This window comes from Myxocyprinus asiaticus, chromosome 16, assembly GCF_019703515.2.
Source record: "Myxocyprinus asiaticus isolate MX2 ecotype Aquarium Trade chromosome 16, UBuf_Myxa_2, whole genome shotgun sequence".
In the NCBI taxonomy this organism is placed as follows: Eukaryota; Metazoa; Chordata; class Actinopteri; order Cypriniformes; family Catostomidae; genus Myxocyprinus; species Myxocyprinus asiaticus.
In genome coordinates this window covers 10,407,886-10,428,608 of record NC_059359.1, presented here as the reverse complement: position 1 = coordinate 10,428,608, position 20,723 = coordinate 10,407,886, and the positions used below count along the sequence as shown (strand labels likewise).

At 40.8% G+C, this 20,723-nt stretch overlaps 1 protein-coding gene across 2 annotated transcripts in view; it reads right to left on the bottom strand.

The window, feature by feature from the left end:
- LOC127454033 (copine-4-like) overlaps positions 1–20,723 on the bottom strand; it is a 119,504-nt gene that overhangs the window by 22,852 nt on the left and 75,929 nt on the right. For both annotated transcript variants that reach the window (XM_051720959.1, XM_051720958.1), the window contains exons 9-10: positions 3,858–3,956; positions 212–298 (exon numbers count right to left, since the gene is read on the bottom strand). In XM_051720959.1, the coding sequence (XP_051576919.1) occupies positions 212–298; positions 3,858–3,956 (186 nt within the window). The remainder of the gene's footprint in view (positions 1–211; positions 299–3,857; positions 3,957–20,723) is intronic.

The following is a 20,723-nucleotide window of genomic DNA, read 5'->3' as shown; positions in this document are numbered from 1 at the left end:
CAAATTCAGTTTCCATTTACAGAGATGGGATCTCACATTTAGCCAGGTGAAATGACTTCTAGCTGTGTGAACTTCCCACCTCCATCAACTGTAAGTATCAACACCTCTGCTGACAGTATGACATGGATGCTTTTTCAAATACAGGGCCTACAGGGAGGAAACAAGGACTAGATGTCCTCTGGAGAGCATCATTTTATGATGAAAATATTACCTTGCATTGATTCAGAATGACGATCCCAGAGTTCTTGTAATTCTTCTTCTTGGCTTTATATTTGGGGTTTATACATTCCCACTGGACCTGTCATTGTTTTGTTTTTGTTTTTTATAAAAAAATAAATAAAAAACAAACATTATAAGGAAATTAGCTTTCCATCAGTACTGGTTGGAGTGGGAAATCGAGACACTTCAGACAATATAACAGCTTCATTAGAATGTCTGGAATGCTGTATAATTGCTTCCCATTGGAACAGTGAAGGCAAAGACAAGTGCTACAGTAGACAATAGACTGAGAAACAATAATTTCATTCATAATAACGAGAAATGATGTTGAGCCCGGAAGGGATGTTCAAAAATAATTAGCAGAGTCTGGTACTGATGCCTGTCGAATTGTGATACCAGCCCAGAAAATTTGGGACTTTACAAGTAGAAAAGTTGTTGTCCAACTGTGGCTGTGCATTCTGGAAGAGTAACACTTAACAGACAGCTAAAAAGTTTGAAAACTTGTTAGAACAACTTTATTGTTTGAAAAATCAGAAAGAGATACTCTCTAAATAAAGTTTTCAGCAGTATTTGCTAATCACTGGAACATGTATAAAATAGGTGGCACATTGCAGACTATTTAATGAGGATGCGAGCACATTAAAAACAATTAAACTAAGGATGCAATTAAAACAACCATCACTTTTAGGGCTCTATTTTCGTGACTGCGCTATGCACAAGTGGGCAAGGGTGGGGGTGCTTGTATGCGTATGCGTGCAAACTGTGGGTGCATTAATGAAGTGCCGTAAATTGCTATTTGCTATTTTCCTGAGAAATTAGTCATTGCGCCAAGATGTCTGAGAACCATGTCTATTCATTTGCTGCAAAGTATAAACTCAGTTCCTGCATTTGCAGTTTTGGGACTCCACCAGCAGTTGATATCATAGATAATCATTAGATCAACGTGATTAATTAAACATTCTTTATCATTTAACACAGCCTACATTCAAATAGTCTTGACGAGCACCACATTTTTCATGTGCATATAAGGAGCGTGTCACTGTCATAGAAATATGCCCTACATTCAACAAGGACGCTGTTAATGCACAAAAGAAGGCAAGACACATATGGTCCATATTTCTGTTCTTCTAATGCACTGCATACAGCCCATTTACACTACCAAATTCTAATGAATAGGGCTGTCTTCATTATATTGACGCTGCTTGACAGGGTATGGAATTTATAGGACGCAGATGGCGCAAAAACCGAATAAGAACCTCCCAATTAAATTGCACTTGATCAAAACCCATTCACGCTTTGTGCGCACTTTGACAGCAAGACTTGGCACTAAAATGCACCAAAACTTAATGGCCATGTCCACTGAATTTACGCGTTTGAAGTATCGCATAGCACTTCACTTAAGACGTAGTGGTCTTAAAATAGGGCCCTAAATGACTATGGTTCACAGAAAGTAATTGAACCCCTTACCAGCTTCATCATCATTTATTTTTATTGGTGCACTTAGAAATGTTTAGTTTATGTTGCGCTTGCCAATAGATCAATCCTCTTGGACTTATACTGACACCTAATGGCATGGATGCAGCATCATGCAAAAGCAATAGTTTTCAGTTACCAATGCCACTGTATAATGCACAATTTGCATTGAGCCATGATTAATTTATTCAGTGAGTACATGTCCAATAACAGGGGGTTACTAAGTTAAAGTGAGTAGTATTTAGCTGGTCATGTGATTTCAACATGGTGGCCCCCATTAGGCAGCCCAGCTCCATGTAAAATAAAACTTTTTTGGCTACTGATATGACTGGAACTCCATGTGAGTGTACATTATTTTAAGCATACTTTGCAAAATTACTATTCATTTCTTAAGGGTTACATTGTTTTAATGAGGAAAATATTACTCAGTGCACCTTTAAGAAATACACCTGTAATTTTTACACTTAAAGGAATGATACGGATTCAGTACAAGCTCGATCAACAGCATTTGTGGCAAAAAATGTATTACCACAAAAAAAAGAACAAAAAAAAATATATATATATTGCCCCTTGTATATTAAAAAATAAAAAAAGCAAGTGGTTACAGTAAGGCACTTACGATGGAAGTGAATGGGGCCAATCCATAAATGTTAAAATACACACTGTTTCAAAAGTATAGCCAAAAAACAAACACATTTTATGTGTTAACATGACTTAGTGTTATAAAATCGCCTGGTAACATTATCTCTGTAAAGTTATAGTCAATATTACAACTTAGTTGTCATGATGACTTAACGCTGGTTAACCCTGTAATCTAGTAAGCGCTGTAACCCTGATTTTGTCACACTAAAATCATGTTAACATGTATATTGTTTACGTATTGTGGCTCTACTTTTAAAACAATGTATTTTTTAATGTTTATGGACTGGCCACATTCACTTCCATTGTAAATGCCTTACTGTAACCCAGATTTTTGGAGGTGAAGGTGCAATTGGGCTATAAACTCTCTTGCTCTATGTGCTTGTTTGCCAGACTTTTAATCATAAAGCAAAACTCAAAACATTTCAGAACAGCAATTTAAACTTGTTATCAGGTGTCTCATAAATGTTTCTAATTATTCTAAATATGTTATTATTCCACTGATAATTCCAATTGAGTTATTGTGCATTGCATCATAATTATTTGCAATAATGTGTATGTTAATTCCTTCTTAAAAGGTTTTGGTTTCTGGGAACATCTGATGAGTGTAAGGGCTCATCAAGAGCTGTTTATTAGTTGGTGGTTTGTAGCTGATTTTTAACCAACTGGGAATCTATCTGTCCACACCCCCACAGCCCCATTAGTAATGCGCAAGTAGCCCTTCATTAACACCAAACAAGAAATGTAAATTTTGCACAAATATTTATACTGTAAATTGTTGCATTTAATTTCTGTGAGAACGTTTTTTTTTACAAACGATCTACATAGAAATGCATTTAGCTCATTTTCATGAATGAGGCCCATTATTTTGTTTTCGTTTCATTTCGTTTCGTTCGTCCAAATGGAATTACAAAAATAAATATGGTTTTCTAACAGCTTTCACAAATAATGTTGCTGTGTTGGGCTGCTGAGACACTCAAACTGATAATTATTTTTATTCCTCCACACAGTGTTAACAGATTTTAAGAAAATCAACTTACGAATGACTTAATAGTTTTCGTTGCATTAAACTGGGATAGGAGAAAGTATTTTAAAATCGAAAAAGTTAAACACTTCAGCTTTAACTCGTAATTCCTGCTTTTCAGATTGGTTGGGATTCACTTATCTAGAAGAAACAAACCTATATAAGGCATTCAAAGAATACCTTAGTAGATAATGTGAAGTAGAGATGTGTAAGATAAATCAAACAGCTCTGTTAAGGGATGTGAGTGGGTATTTTTCTAAGACTACAGAATCTGCAGAACTTACTGTGACCCACATCAAGCCCTCCTCATACAACCACAATTGTCTTTCATCTTTTGCTGAATTTTCATCGAGCAGAACTAGTTCCCACTTATCATATATTACATAACCTGCTCTGAATATCTGTTTCAAATAAAGAAGTTTGGCTCTGTCTGGCTCGTGTTCTCATTGACAGTTACAATAAAAAGATACATTTTACATGGCCCACGTATAAAACTGTTTACCTGTCTGCCATCCATCGCTGACCGCATCTCTTTGAACGTAGCTTGAAATTCACCAATAAAATCGTGCTTTCCGTTCGAATCCCAGTCCCACACTGTACACTGGAGAAAGAGGAAGGACAGGGCATTAGAAAAGAATGGAATAAAGAAATGAACAAAGGCAAAACATTTATTTTGATCAGCTATTTAGAGCCCCATCTTCAAAATCAACCCCCTCTTTCCCCAGAAATATGCATGTGTTTCCACTACAGACGTCTAGTTTGGATACCATTTTAAGCATTCCTCTGGAGCAGAAATAAAAAAACACATTCTGAGGGTTCGCACAGCATCTACTCTGGTTGAACCCATCCCATGATTGGCTTCATATGGTCCACAGAGATCACAAGACATCTTTGGAACCCGAACATACAGAGTACAGAACTGGAGCAGTCCAATGTGTCCCATGAATTCATGCATTAAACATTAAGTGACAGTACAAATTTATTAAAATTTGATGATTTTCTGCAATATTCAGGACAACAAGGGATGACTTATTTAAAGCAGCTAGAAAAGATGAGACCAGATCATAGAGTGAGTGCTTTTCATGCAGTGGTTTGATTTTTCATTCACTGCTTTTGGGGTTTCAAATGTACAATAGTCCCATTACTCTCAATGGAATGAAAGAACAGTTCCGATGTACAAAGTTGGGGCTATACCCGAAACCTTCAACATGCTGCCTTATTAGGCAGTATGCTAAGGTAGGAAGGCATTAGGACATGTCCGAATGAAGTGTTTGCTAAATCATCTGCCACTGGCCACATCCACACTAATCCATTTAAATTTGAAAACTCCATTTTCACTTTTCCAAAATCATAGTTTTCCAAACTCGATGGTTAAGGAAAGAATTTTCAAGAGTCTCTGTTTTCAGTGCCGTTCTGGTGCAGATGAGAATGGTAAACGTAGCGATTTCAAACTAAAACGTATTAGTGTGGACATGGCCTTTTCTGGATGATTTTTTAAATTCAGCCTAGATGTATCTTTCGCTGCCTATGTTTGCCCACAATACTGTGTGTACGTTTTGGCAGTTGGTTGAAAGAATAAAAATGGTCATTGTTGGCTGAAAGTCGGTTAATTGATAAATGCTATTTATTTTATTATGTTGGCTTGATAAAGCCAAAATACTGTTATTCTACAGACTTGAGTTAGAGTTTTTTCAAAAATTTACATTTCTGACTGTAACTTGTCCTAGAACTTTCAAACTACACTAGTGGCCAAAAGTTTAGAATAATATACAGATTTTGCTCTTATGGAAAGAAATTGGTACTTTCATTCACCAAAGTGGCATTCAACTGATCACAATGTATAGTCAGGGCATTAATAACATGAAAAATTACTATTACAATTTGGAAAAAAAAATTTACTACTTGAAAAAATTAAACTACTTGAAAGAGTTCTCATCAGAAAATCCTCCACGTGCAGCAATGACAGCTTTGCAGATCCTTGGCATTCTAGATGTCAGTTTGTCCAGATACTCAGGTGACATTTCACCCCACGCTTCCTGTAGCACTTGCCATAGATGTGGCTGTATTGTCGGGCACTTCTCACGCACCTTACAGTTTAGCTGATCCCACAAAAGCTCAATGGGGTTAAGATCCTGTGGCAGCGGGGGCGTGGACAAGCGTCCGTCCGAAGAGAGAGAAAGTGGTAAGGGCGCTTACACCTGAGCTAAATTATGTCTAACACCTGTCTCTAATTCCAGTGAGCATGGGGAGAGCGGCATATAAGCAGCCAAGCCACCAGAAGAGAGAGAGAGAGCCTGGCACAAGGAAGTCCAAGCGGACGAGTTTATGAGTGTTCGTACCTGTGAAGCAAATGAGTTTGTGAAACTACGTACCAGTGAAGCTAATGAGTTTTGTGAAGCTGTAAGTGTTGAAGTTGCCAATTAAAAGTCTTACCTGTGCCAGGAAAAGCCCGTTTCCCAATGTCCTCCTTTCATTCTGCTGTGGACCTTTCCACACTGGTGCCGAAACCCGGGAATTTAAGTTGGAGGAAGTATGCCCCATGGAGTCCTTCCAGTTGGCAGAGATCCTCAAGTCCCTCGCTGGCCTACACCAGTCCCACCAACAATCCCTGCTTGAGCTCCAGAAAGATCAAGATCGCCAGTTTTTCGAGGTCCTTCGAGCTCAAGCAGAGGACCGGCATGCGATCCAGAGCCTTCTTGGCCAAGAGAGAGCCCCGGCTGCATCCCCGGACAACCACAGCCGCATACCCCCACCCACGCTCTTGAAAATGGGGGCGGAAGATAACCCAGAAGTGTTCCTCAATCTCTTTGAGCGCACCGCTGAGATCTGGGTCTGGCCGCGTGATCAATGGGTGGCCAGGCTCCTCCCGTTGCTGTCCAGGGAAGCCCAGCTCGCAGCACAACAACTGCCGGCGGCTAACCTCCTGGCTTATGAAGATCTGAAGAAGACCATCCTGCAGCGGGTTGGCCGTAGTTTGGAGCAGCATCACCAGCTCTTCCGATCGATGAAGTTGGAGACGACTGTTTGCCTTCACCCAATGGCTCCAAGACGCCTGCTGTAGATGGCTGCTTGCGGGGGATCGCGACGTCGAGGGAGTGATCAACCAGGTGGTACTGGAGCAACTCGTTCATCGGCTACCACGAGGAATGGCGGAATGGGTCCAGTGCCACTGCCCGGCGTCGCTGGAGGAGGCTGTCTGATAGACAGAGGACCATATGTCAGCATCCCAAGGGCGGAAGAGCCCTCCCACTCTCTCTCCCCTTCCCCTATGTTTTCCCCATTCTCTTCCCCCTCCCCTCTTCTCTCTCACTCTGTTCTCTCCCCAGAGCCCATTCCTGCCCCGCGGAGGAGAGGAGTCCCACCACCGAAGCCAGTTCCCCACGCGCGGGGGTTTGCACCGCCCACAGCATCGACAGTGCCCTGCCGCTCTCCCCCTCAGTTGGAAGTGTCTGCCGAACAGGTGCAGGCGTGGCACCTGGGCCGGCCTGCTGGAGTTGCGGGGATCCGGAACACTTCTGGGATTAATGCCCCGTGATGGAGCTGGGATCCCCGACACTACGCAGGCTGCCCCCGATCGGGCTGGAGTGTACCGGATACCAGTAATAGTCAAGGGCGGTACTCACCAACCATTGGTGCACATGGGTTGTAATCAAACCACTATCCACCAACGCTTGGTTCAACGTGAGGTTTTGGGCACAACCTTTATGTCACGGACACTACGCGAGCTTTACGAATTATTGGGCATTAAGTCAATTTGCACCAGTATTTACCATCCACAAACAGATGGCCTGGTGGAACGATTTAATAAAACCCTTAAGAACATGATTCGTAAATTCGTGCACGAGGATGCTGGAAATTGGGACAAATGGCTCGATCCCTTGTTATTCGCAGTACGAGAGGTCCCGCAAGCCTCCACTGGGTTTTCCCCATTCGAGCTGCTGTATGGGTGGTGCCCGCGTGGCGTGCTTGATGTCTTACGCAAAGCTTGGGAGTAACCAGTAAGAATGAAATTCAATACATTCTTGATCTTAGAGCAAAACTCCACACCTTGGGGAAACTAACACAGGAGAATTTGCTCCAAGCTCAAGAACGACAGAGCCGAATATATAACAGGGGAACTCGGCTATGGGAATTTGCACTGGGAGATAAGGTACTCGTATTACTCCCCACATCGAGCTCCAAATTAATCACCAAGTGGCAAGGACCCTTTGAGGTCACACGACGAGTGGGGGATCTCGATTATGAGGTAAAGCGAACTGATAGAGGGGGCACATGTCAAATATATCACCTCAACCTCCTGAAATGATGGAGTGAGGCAGTCCCTGTGACGTTGGCTATGGTAGTTCTGGAGAGGGCGGAGCTCAGGCCAGAGGTGAATACAAAACACAATCATATCACCCCAGTCACTTGCGGAGACCACCTCTCACCGTATCAACTCGCAGAGGTTGCCAAGTTGCAACAGGAATTGCAGACGTGTTTTCCCCTCTACTGGGTTGTACTAACCACATCCAGCACCACACTGAGACCGAGCCGGGGTGGTGGTACATAGCCGTCCCTACCGATTGCCCGAGCACATAAAGAAAATTGTCCGGGAAGAATTGGATGCAATGCTCGATATGGGGGTAATAGAGGAATCCCACAGTGATTGGTCCAGCCCAGTTGTTCTAGTTCCTAAGAGCGACGGGTCTGTATGGTTTTGTGTGGATTACAGAAAAGTCAACACGGTGTCTAAATTTGACATGTACCCAATGCTTCACGTTGATGAGTTGCTCGATCGGTTGGGCTCTGCTCGATTTTATTCGACACTGGATTTGACAAAGGGTTATTGGCAGATCCCCTTGACACCAATTTGCCATGAAAAACAGGCATCTCCACACCGTTTGGATTACACCAATTTGTGACACTTCCGTTCGATTTATTTGTGGCCCCTGCTACATTTCAGCGTCTCATGGACTGAATCCTCAGACCGCATTTGGCTTACACCGCTGCCTATTTGGATGACATCATCACTTATAGCAATGATTGGCAGCGGCATATGCAGCATCTGAGGGCTGTTCTGAGGTTGCTGCGACGGGCGGGACTCACAGCAAACCACAAGAAGTGCGCAATTGGGCAGGTGGAGGTATGGTATCTGGGATTTCACTTGGGCCACGGGCAGGTGCGTCCCCAAATTGACAAGACTGCGGCGATTGCGACCTGCCTGAGGCCCAAGACCAAAAAGGGGGTGAGACATTTCCTGGGGCTGGCTGGCTATTATAGGAGATTCATGCCTAATTATTCGGAAGTCACCAGCCCGCTGACTGATCTCACTAAAAAGGGAGCTCCAGACCCAGTCCAGTGGACGGAGCAGTGTCAAAGCTGTGCTTTGCGGGGGGCCGCTTTTACATTCACCTGATTTCTCTCTCCCTTTTGTCTTGCAGACGGACGCTTCATACAGAGGGCTGGGGGCCATACTCTCGCAGGTGGTGGAGAGGGAGGAGCTCCTGGTGCTGTACATTAGCCGCAAGCTCTCACTGAAGGAGACTAAGTACAGCACTGTAGAAAAGGTGTGTCTCGCCATCAAGTGGCCGGTCCTCACTCTCCGGTACTACCTGTTGGGGCGGGCCTTCGCCCTCTGCTCGATCACGCCCCACTCCAATGGCTCCACTGCATGAAAGATACCAACGCGCGGATCACCCATTGGTATCTGGCTCTTCAGCCGTTTAAGTTCAAGGTGGTCCACAGACCTGGAGCGCAGATGGCTGTCGCTGACTTCCTTTCCATAAATGGGGGGGGGGGGGGCAACTTGGTGGGAGTGGTAGACAGGCCGGATGTCTGCCTGGCCTGAGTCGGGCTGTGGGGATATGTGGCAGTGGGGGCGTGGTCAGGCGTCCGTCCGGAGAGAGAGAAAGCGGTAAGGGCGCTTGCACCTGAGCTAGATTATGTCTAACACCTGTCTCTAATTCCAGTGAGCATGGGAAAAGCAGCATATAAGCAGCCAAGCCACCAGCAGAGAGAGAGAGAGAACCTGGCACAAGAAAGTCCATGGTGTCTGTGAAGCGGACGAGTTTATGAGTATTCATACCTGTGAAGCTAATGAGTTTGTGAAACTACGTACCAGTGAAGCTAATGAGTTTTGTGAAGCTGTAAGCACTGAAGTTGCCAATTAAAAGTCTTAACTGTGCCAGGAGAACACTCTTTACAATTATCTGTTGTCCAATGTCTATGTTTCTTTGCCCACTCTAACCTTTTCTTTTTGTTTTTCTGTTTCAAAAGTGGCTTTTTCTTTGCAATTCTTCCCATAAGGCCTGCACCCCTGAGTCTTCTCTTTACTGTTGTACCTGAAACTGGTGTTAAGCAGGTAAAATTCAAAGAAGCTGTCAGCTGAGGACATGTGAGGCATCTATTTCTCAAACTAGAGACTCTGATGTACTTATCCTCTTGTTTAGTTGTACATCTGGCTTTCCACATCTCTTTCTGTCCTTGTTAGAGCCAGTTGTCCTTTGTCTTTGAAGACTGTAGTATACACCTTTGTAAGAAATCTTCAGATTTTTTTTTTGCAATTTCAAGCATTGTATAGCCTTCATTCCTCAAAACAATGATTGACTGACGAGTTTCTAGAGAAAGACATTTCTTTTTTGCCATTTTTGACCTAATATTGACCTTAAGACATGCCAGTCTATTGCATACTGTGGCAACCCAAAAAACAAACACAAAGACAATGTTAAGCTTCATTTAACGAACGAAATAGCTTTCAACTCTGTTTGATATAGTGACAAGTGATTTTCTAGTACCAAATTAGCAATTTAGCATGATTATTCAAGGATAAGGTGTTGAAGTGATGGCTGCTGGAAATGGAGCCTCTCTAGATTTGATCAAAAATGACTTTTTTCAAATAGCGATGGTGTTGTTTTTTTTTTACATCAGTAATGTCCTGACTATACTTTGTGATAAGATGAATGCCACTTTGGTGAACTGAAGTACCAATTTCCTTCCGAAACAGCAAAATCTGTATATTATTCCAAACTTTTGGCCGCCAGTGTACATCCACCAAACTCAGCACAGTATTTCAGTGAGCAGTGAGCAGCGCATGGAGTAGACATACTTCCAGAAGCTCCTCCATGCCAATCTTTATATTTAATAGTTTGATAGTCACACATCTCATCTCATCTGCCTCAGGAACTTCCCTGACATACTGGGATCTGGTTAGTTAACTTCGTGATGACATGCCGAATAAAAAGCCCAAAGACACCGAGTCACTCCAACCAACTTTAGCTAATGCTAATGCTAGCAATTTATCGAGGCTCTGAAACCAAAACTTCTTGGGGAGGACAACTTCCAGTCTACGGTGATTATCGACCGGGCACACCGGACCCTGCGACCGCCACCTCCGGTGGGGGCCAAGCCCCGAGCCATTATCACGCGGGTCCACTTTTATCGGGAGAAGGAGCTCATACTGCGACTCCGGAGGATGAGAGAGCTGGAGTATAAAGGCAACAAGGTGCTTATTTCCCCAGACTACACACCAGATGTGATGCAGCAATGACGGGAATTCAGCGAGGTGTTGGGTGATCTATGGGAGCTCAAGGTGGAACATAGTCTCCTCTTTCCTGCAAAGCTCCGCATCAAACACAAAGGCCACTTCAAGCTTTTCACCACACCAGGTGAGGCAATGTCATTTCTGAACACTGACCTAAAGAACATATCCTAAAGACTCGGATGCTGCTCTGTGCGTTCAAACAGAGGGTTGATCACATTTTATCATGACTCTTTGTAGTTCAGAGAATTCGATTGGTCTGTATGAGACTGTCAACTTATTTTATTTAACTTATTTCAGTCATGATTGGCAGCGGAGCTGAGCTAGCTTCTTGTAGCTTTATTCAACTAGCTACTGTTGCTTAGAGGCTAGTCACCTCTTGTGCGAATAGTGGTCCTGAGCTTAGAGGGACACCCGTGCTTCGTTTGGGGAGGCACTTTGTGGGTGGGTAGGGAACATGTTAATGGGGTTGTTCGAGTGTGTTGTTTCACACTGTAATTTGTGTTATTTATGTGTTTTTTACTGTCTTTGGTGTTTTTTGGGGAGCACGCCAGATCGTTTTCATTTCGGCGATAATGTCAGTACCTGACAGTATTGTACATAGCAGCTTCAATAACAACTTAACACTAGTCTCATGGAATGTGAAGGGTCTCGGCCATGTAATCAGAAGAGGTCGCGTCTTCTCTCATCTCAAATCACTGAAGCAAGACATCATTTTTCTCCAGGAAACACACATTGGCCCAAACGAACAGCATAGACTAAGAGCAAATTGGATTTCTCAGGTTTTTCAAGCACCTTTTACTCATAAGGCCAGGGGGGTTGCTAATCTTTTTTGTAAAAATATTATGTTTCGCCTTGACTCTATGACAGCAGACCCTTATGACAGATACTTAATGATTTCAGGTCATATAAATTCCTTTCCAGTAACTATGCTTAACATCTATGCCCCAAATACTGACAATCCTGTTTTTTTTTTTCATAAAACTTTTGACATGATACCAGCCTCTAGCTCCAATGTCATAATTGGAGGTGATTTTAATTGTTACTTAGACCCAATCCTGGACAGACTTTCTACAAAACCGGCCCCTACCATAGCCTCCGTTCAAACTTTGAATTATTTAACTAAGGAACATGGTTGATATTTGGCGACTACAGGACCCTACTGACAGAGATTTTTCTTTCTAGTCTTATGTCCACAAATCATATACTAGGATTGACTATTTCCTGATTTCTTCTGAATTGTTACCCAAAATCACAAATTCCACTTATCATAATATTTTTATTTCTGACCACAGCCCAGTATCACTTCAATTTAGAGACATTCTGTCTGGTCAAAAGTACAGCTGGCACTTTAACCCTCTTCTTCTTAATGATCACTCTTTCACTGACCATATGACTGCACGTATAGATGAGTTTCTCACCACCAACGATAATGGGGAGGCCTCTGATTCCACTCTGTGGGAGGCCTTTAAGGCTGTGATGAGAGGCCACATTATTTCATTTGAATCATCTAAAAAAAGAGAACTTAATGGTCGCCTTAGGGATATTGATAAGATGCTTCCAGCACTTGAAGAGACGTACAGGTCTTCCCTCTTACAGCTTGTCTACAACAAGATTTTAAAATTAAAATATGAATATAATACTATCCTTAACAAATGTGTTAGCAGCCAATTACTAAAGCTCAAACAGAAACATTTTGAACTCAGTGATAAACCAGAGCGTTTATTAGCAAGTCAACTTAGAGGAGAGCAAGCTAATCGTGCAATCCAAAGGATTAAATCTAAATCAGGTGTTTTGGTTACTGACCCGAAACAGATGTTTGCTTCAGAGACTTTTATAAGGAACTATATTCCAGTAAAGTAAAGCCCACTGATGCAGATTTTTGTAACTTTTTCACTAACCTAAATATTCCACAACTAGATGACTTATCTAGAGATGACATTGATACCCCAATCTCTAAGGAGGACCTCCAGGAAGCTATTCTAGCATTCCCCTCTGGAAAAGCGGCAGGCCCAGATGGATTTGGCTGCGAAGGCGTTTCATGGAAAAATAGTCCCTCTCATGTTAAGAATGGTGAATGACTCAGTGAAAAATAAGAGGCTCCCAGTTCACTCCATGAAGCTAATATTTGTTTGCTCTTAAAGAAGGGAAAATACAGACCGACCCTGCAAGCTACAGACCAATCGCTCTTCTGAATTGTGAGCAGAAGGTGATAACTAAGGTTTTGGCCACAAAATTAAGTAGGCATATCTCAACAATCATACATCCTGATCAGACTGGATTTATACTGGGTAGATTCTCATTTAGTAATGTTCGTCTGCTTTTGAATACATTATATTTGGTCCATGACAAGGACATGCAAGCTGCTATCTTATCTCTTGATGCCCAGAAGGCATTCGATCAGATCGAATGGCCCAATTTGCTAGAGACGTTAAAACAATTTTGGTTTGGGGTGAATTTTATAGAGTGGCTTAAAATAATTTACTCAAAACCAGTACCTTTTATTCTGACTAATACCGATAAATCCCAACCTTTTGACCTGCAGCGCGGCATGAGACAGGGTGATCTCCTTTCTCCTCTGTTGCTTGATATTGCTTTGGAACCCCTTGCAATAGGAATCGGGTCACTCAGGTATCCATTGTGTAAAATGTGGTAATGTGTAAAGTCTTGTGAATCTATATGCAGATGATTTATTAATTTGTTTATCTGATCCAGTAGTGTCAGTTCCCAATCTCCTGAATTAAATTAAGTCATTTAGTAAACTGTCAGGATATACAATAAACTGGGATTCATGCCCCTGACGAATAATTTGAGCCTGGCTTTCTTGAAATCATTGCCATTTAAATTGGTTACCACCTACTTTACCTTTCTTGGACTGAAGATTTCTAGAAACCCCAAACTTTTATTTGAATTGAATTTCCTGGACATGGTAGACAAAAAAGTTAACATTAAAAGTTAACATTAGGAACTGGAAGCTGCTTCCCCTTTCAATGATTGGCCGCATCAATGCCATTAAAATGTTTGCACTTCCAAAGTTCTTGTACCTTTTCCAAAACCTTTCTGTCTACTTACCAATATCCTTCTTTAAAAACTGGATTCGGTTATTCTTTAGTTTGTGTGGGCAGGTAAACCCCCTCGCATTGCTAAAGGGCACCTACAGAAGAATGTGAACGGGGTGGCCTCGGCCTTCCGATATTTAAGCATTATTATTGGGCTGCGAATGCAAGGGCATCACTTTCTGGCAGCGGGGCTTTCCCGATGATGTCTCCACACTCTGGTAAAAATTTAATCCATGTTAGTTTCAGAAACCTCTCTCCCAGTGTTGCTCCTTTCCCACAGCTCTCCTACAAATTAGTTGGTAACAACTTCATTCTCAGAAATTCCCTGAGGATTTTAAATCAAATTAAAAAATCCTTTGGATTGGTAAATGTCTCAGTACACACCCCTATAACATACAATCATTTGTTTAAGCCGGCACTGATGGATGGAGTGTTTCTGGACTGGAGGAGGAGGGAGCTGTGTTGTATTGGCGATTTATATATAGATAATAAATATACTTCATTTCCTCAGCTCCAAACTAAATATCGCCTTCCTCAACAACATTTTTATCGCAACCTTCAAGTCAGGCATTTTGTATGGGAGCATATCCCAGAATTCACAATCAAACCAAAGAGTCACATTTTTTATGATTTACTTTTCTCACAGCCTTACTCTAAGCATTTGATCTCACAATTTGTCACTACTTTTGCGACACCAGTAGAAGCCGGTCATCTCGGAGAGGCCTGGGCTGCGGAATTGGGTGCTACGTTGTTAGACGAAGTGTGAGAGGAAGGTTTGTCCAGTATACAGAACTGCTCCATTAGTTCTAGATACAGATTAATTCAATTTAAAGTCCTACACAGACTGCATTATTCCAAAACCAAATTTAACAAGATTTTTGAATCAGAAGCAAATTCTTAGAGCAGCCATGGTTGCAGCTAAAAAATTTATATTACTAAATTGGAAGTCTCCACTGTCCCCATGTTTCAGGAGGTGGCTCAATGAAATGCTTACTATTGCTAAGATGGAACAGATATGCTTTAACAAAGGGACTTCACAAAACTACTTCTTGAAGGTGTGGAAACCATTTTTGACATTGATTGATGAGACTTAATTGTATGATTTGAGTGTTTGCTGCTATGTTATGTCCTTATTTTGAACGAATTCTGATCTTGTACTCTGATTGGTATTCTGGTAGTCCTCCACCTGTTCTTTTTTTCTTTTCTTTTTTTTTCTTCTGTTTTCTATGTCTATTGTGTATCTGTTATAAGAAAATTTGAAAATAAAGTATATATATATATATATATATATATATATATATATATATATATATATATATATATATAAAAAGAAAAAGAGATAGTTCACCCAAAAATGAAAGTTCTCTCATCAGTTTATTGTGTATCTCTTATAAGAAAATTTGAAAATAAAGTGTATATATATATATATATATATATATATATATATATATATATATATATATATATATATATATATATATCTGTTTCACATCCACACCTATCATATCGCTTCTGAAGATATGGATTTAACCACTGGAGTCATATGGATTACTTTTATGCTGCCTTTATATGCTTTTTGGAACATTTGGTACCCGTTCACTTGCATTGTGAGGACCTACAAAGCTGAGATTTTTCACTTTTGGGTTAACTATCCCTTTAAGGCGCTAGCTAACTGTGTTCTGTTTGTGACACAACTGTGGTTAGCATTGATCTTGAAGAAGAGAATCATTACATTTCTAAATAAAATAAAAATATGTCAATTATGTTAAACCATTTAAGACAGCTTTGTGAATGAGGTTTTGATCATATAAAAGATGCTCTGTTTTACTTAATTTGAAATGCTAACATCAGATAAAATATACCAGAATATTGTAATATAATGCATAAAATGTTGGAAAACAATATTTCTATTTTGACTTTTGAAATATGAAAACCAATGAATGTCACCTTTTCATGCAGAAAAAGCATTTTCGATTACAATAAAGATGATTATTTTAAATTTGTTGGTGTTTTACAAGTGGGAACAAGCATATATCTTACAAAAGCCACTCTACGGAAAAGCATATGACATTAAAAACCATATTGATTTGAGTTGTATTAGTCTTCAGTGATGACTATATGCTTTAGACACCCTATGTATAGTTATGCTTAGGAAGTAATGAACAACTCCTCCACGGTATAGGAGACACAAGCAATATACAACACATAATCAGTCCTGATCCTTCTCTAAATTCACTAAAATCTTACAGTATCTTCAGGTGAAAGAATATGGAAGAAAGACAAACTCCAGGGTTCTTATGATATTTTAAAGGCATGTTTAACTAGTTATCAGAGATCAGTGAAATAGGCCAAGTCTAAATTTCTCTCTAAACTAATTACTGAAAATGCAGGCCTAAAGTACTGTTTCATACAACTGATTCTGGATTTTGCTGCCGGCACGCTGCACAAGTCTGTGTTTGTAGCTTGCTAGCCTGCTTAACATTGCTTATTCTTGCTTATTCACGTTCACCGTTTTATTGTTTGCCATTTTACTGCTTTTTTTACTGTTTCAGCTGGGTGTATTTTACTGCACGCACCAGTTTCTCTCTTTTTTCTTTTATTTTTCCCTGCTTGTCTACATTTCGCGTCTCAACTGCGTGCATTAGTTTTCTCCACTGTGTTTTACACAGATTATTGCATCAGTCTCAAACATCTGCTGATTAGGAACGACATCGATCTCAAACCCTCACCGCTCAAGAACAACCACAACAACAACAACAAACAATTGTGGTAAGTCATGGCATCCGCTCATGTTATTTCTTCCTGCAGTGCATGCTACATTTTTACTACAGCTTCTTCTGTCAGCAGTGAGGGATTCACATGTGATAAAGGTAAGGAATTAGTCAGGCTGACGGAGAAGTTTAATGAGTTAGAGACACGCTTCCGAACGCTAGTCAGTGAGAAAGAGAAGCCGGTAGATACTGTTTCGGATGCGGGTAGTACAGCGAGCAACACACATACTTTGGTTCCGGATGTAGAGCCCATGTAGCAGGGCATCTCGGCGGCATACTCGCTCAGCAAAGCGACACCACTCTCCCGTTCCTGTTAGGGTTTCCAATCAATTCTCCCCACTCAGTGATGCACCCACTGAGAATAATTTTGAAAAAGCCTTAATAATTGGTGATTCTATTGTAAGGAACATGAAAATAGAGACTCCAGCCACCATTGTTAAATGCATTTCCGGGGCTCGAGCGTCTGACATCAGATCAAATTTACAAGTGCTGGCTAATGCTAAACGTAGATTTTCTATAATTGTTATTCATGTCACCACTAACAATGTCCGGGCCAGTTGGAGATCACTAAAGATAATGTTATAGAGGTGTGTGAACTTGCAAAAATGATGTCAGACTCTGTAATATGCTCTGGCCCCCTCCCTAATCGTCGTGGTGTCGAGGTTTATTTGTAGATTAGTGTCACTAAATGGCTATATGTCTGAGTGGTGTCCGGAGAATAGCATAAGATTTATAGACAATTGGAAGAGTTTTTGGGGTTGACCTGACCTGCTAAAGAGAGACGGACTCCATCCCTCTCCTCTCTATTAATTTGGCTCATAGTCTTAATAGTGACTAACTATTATTTAACTAAATATATTTGACTAACTGGGGCCCAGGTCAGGAAGCAGACAAACTGGTTAAACTGAACGTCTGCTAGCTGCCTTGAGACATCACACAGGTCACATAAACTACAACACATAGAGACTGTATCACCTAGATATCATATAGAGACTGTGTCTGTTCCCCGAACTACCAAACACAAAACTCTCACTAAATCATTTAGAAAAAATGTGATTAATTTCAAACTTGAAGAAAAAAAAATTAAGATAAACATCATATAAAGGTAGGGCTACTAAACTTAGATCTCTTTCTAAAAAAGCACTAATTGTAAATGAAATTATTACAGTTCATAGTTTGGATGTGCTCTGTTTGACTGAAAACTGGCTTAAACTGGATGAATATATTAGTTTAAATGAATCTACTCCCCCAGGTTATTGTTATAAACATAAGCCTCATCTGAAGGGTCGAGGAGGAGGAGCTGCTACAATTTACAGTGAAGTTTTTGGTATTACTCAGAGGACAGGATGTAAGTTTAAGGCCTTTGAACTAATAATGCTTAATGTGACACCATCAGATATAAATAAAAAATCTCTCGTCTATTGCCCTTACTACAGTATATAGATCACCCTGGCCATACTCTGGTTTTCTTGGTGAATTTGCAAATTTTCTATCAGATCTAATAGTTTCTGTTGATAGAGCTTTAATTGTTGGTGACTTCAACATCACATAGATCATGAAAATGACACCGACAGGACCAACTCATTGCATTAATCATACACTTGATGTTGATACTATAGAAATTCTACCGCAGAGCGATGTCATCTCAGATCATTACCTCGTCTCTTGTTTGCTGTGATCGGCTAATGTACACCACACTATCGTTCAGGTAGAACCATTCTTGACCACTAAAGATAGCTTTACTAATAATCTTCCAGAATTGTCTCAAATACTCAGTGAGGCAAAAAGTCTAGAAGAACTTGCTGTAATAACAGAAAATATAAAAACAGTCTTCTTTCTTGATAGTATGCCCCCCCGCAGAAAAAAGCCCCGCACCATGGTACAATGATCACACTCATGATCTCAAGAGGGCAGCTCGGAAAATAGAGCGCAAGTGGAAGAATACAAAATTAGAGGTATTTCACGGTGCATGGAAGGATAGTGTCTGTAGCTACAGACAGGCACTAAAAGCTGCCAGGTCAGCATATTTTAGCAAACTCATAGAAAAGAACACAACAAAACTAGGTGTTTGTTCAGTACTGTGGCTAAATTGGTTAGGAATAAAGCACTGACTGAACCAGATATTCTGTCGCAGCACAGTAGTAATGATTCACTGATAAAATTGAAATAATCAGAAATAAAATTGGAATGATGCAATCAACTGTCACAGCACCTCAGAAAACAGTGTCTCATAATTTTCCTCACAAGCAACCTTAATCCTTCGCTGTCATAGATCATGAAGAGCTAACAAAACTTATCAAAAAATCAAAAGCCACAACATGTATGTTAGATCCAATACCAAGTAAGCTCTTAAAAGAGGTATTTCCTGTAATCTCAGAACCACTTCTTAATATTATTAACTCCTCGCTATCCTTGGGACATGCCCCAAGAAACTTTAAAATGGCAGTTATCAAACCGCTTATTAAGAAGCCACAGTTTGATCCTGGAGAATTGGCTTGTTACAGACCAATTTCAAATCTACCATTTATGTTGAAAATACTAGAAAAGGTATTGTCCTCCCAACTATGTTAATTTCTACAGAGAAATGGACAACAATTTCAGTCAGGATTTAGTCCCCATCACAGTACAGAGACTGCACTTATCAGAGTTACAAATTACTTGCTCTTATCATCTGATCACGGCTGCACTTCTCTTCTAGTGCTTTTAGATCTTAGTGCTGCCTTCAACATGACAGATCACAATATTCTCTTGAATATGCTGGAGAATTATGTTGGCATTAGTGTATTTGCATTAGCATGGTTTAGGTCTTATTTATCAGACCGCTACCACTTTGTATGTGTAAACGAGGAATTGTCAAATCAAACAAAAGTTAAGTATGGAGTGCCACAGGGATCAGTTTTAGGGCCTCTGCTTTTCTCCTTATACATGCTTCCCTGGGAGATATTATCAGGAATCATGGAATAAGTTTCCACTGTTATGCCGATGATACACAACTTAATATTTCTTCTAAACCCAATGAAAATTCACAATTCTCCAAATTAGCAGAGTGTATCAATGAAATCAAAGATTGGATGGCACCAGCAGCCATATCACCCTGTAGCTCAAGACCAGTTGCCCACTGAAGCTAAGCAGGGTTGAGCCTGGTCAGTACCTGGATGGGAGACCTCCTGGGGAAATCTAAGGTTGCTGCTGGAAGAGGTATTAGGGAGGCCAGCTTGGGGTGCTCACCCTGCAGTCTGTGTGGGTCCTAATGCCCTAGTATAGTGATGGGGACACTATAATGTAAAAAGGCACCATCCTTTGGATGAGACATTAAACTGAGGTCCTGACTCTCTGTGGTCATTAAAAAAAATCCTAGAGCACTTCTTGTAAAGAGTAGGGGTGTAACCCCAGTGTCCTGGCTAAATTCCCCCCATTGGCCCTTCTCAATCATGGCCTTCTAATAATCCCCATCCACTAATTGGCTCTATAACTCTACTCTCTCCTCTTCACCAATTGCTGGTATGTGGTGAGTGTACTGGTGCACTATGGCTGCTGTTGCATCATCCAAGTGGATGCTGTACACTGGTGGTGGTTGAGAAGAGTCCGCTGCTCACTGTGTAAAGTGCTTTGAGTGTAGTGTCAGAAAAGCTCTATATAAATGTAATGTTCATTCATGGCCAGAAATTTCCTTCTACTCAATTCCAACAAAACAGAGGTATTAATTATTGGACCAAAAACCTCTAAAAATATGCCGCTAAAATATAATTTGACTCTTGATGGATGTACTGTTACGTCGTCTTCTACAGCGAAGAATTTACGTGTTATATATGATACCAATCTGTCCTTTGAAAATCTAATTTCCAATGTTTGTAGAATAGCATTCTTCCACCTCAGAAATATTGCTAAGTTACGACACATGCTCTCTGTTGCTGATGTCGAAAAACTAATTCATGCATTCATGACCTCAAGACTAGAATACTGTAATGCATTACTGGGAGGATGTCCAGCAAGTTCAATAAATAAACTTCAATTGGTTCAAA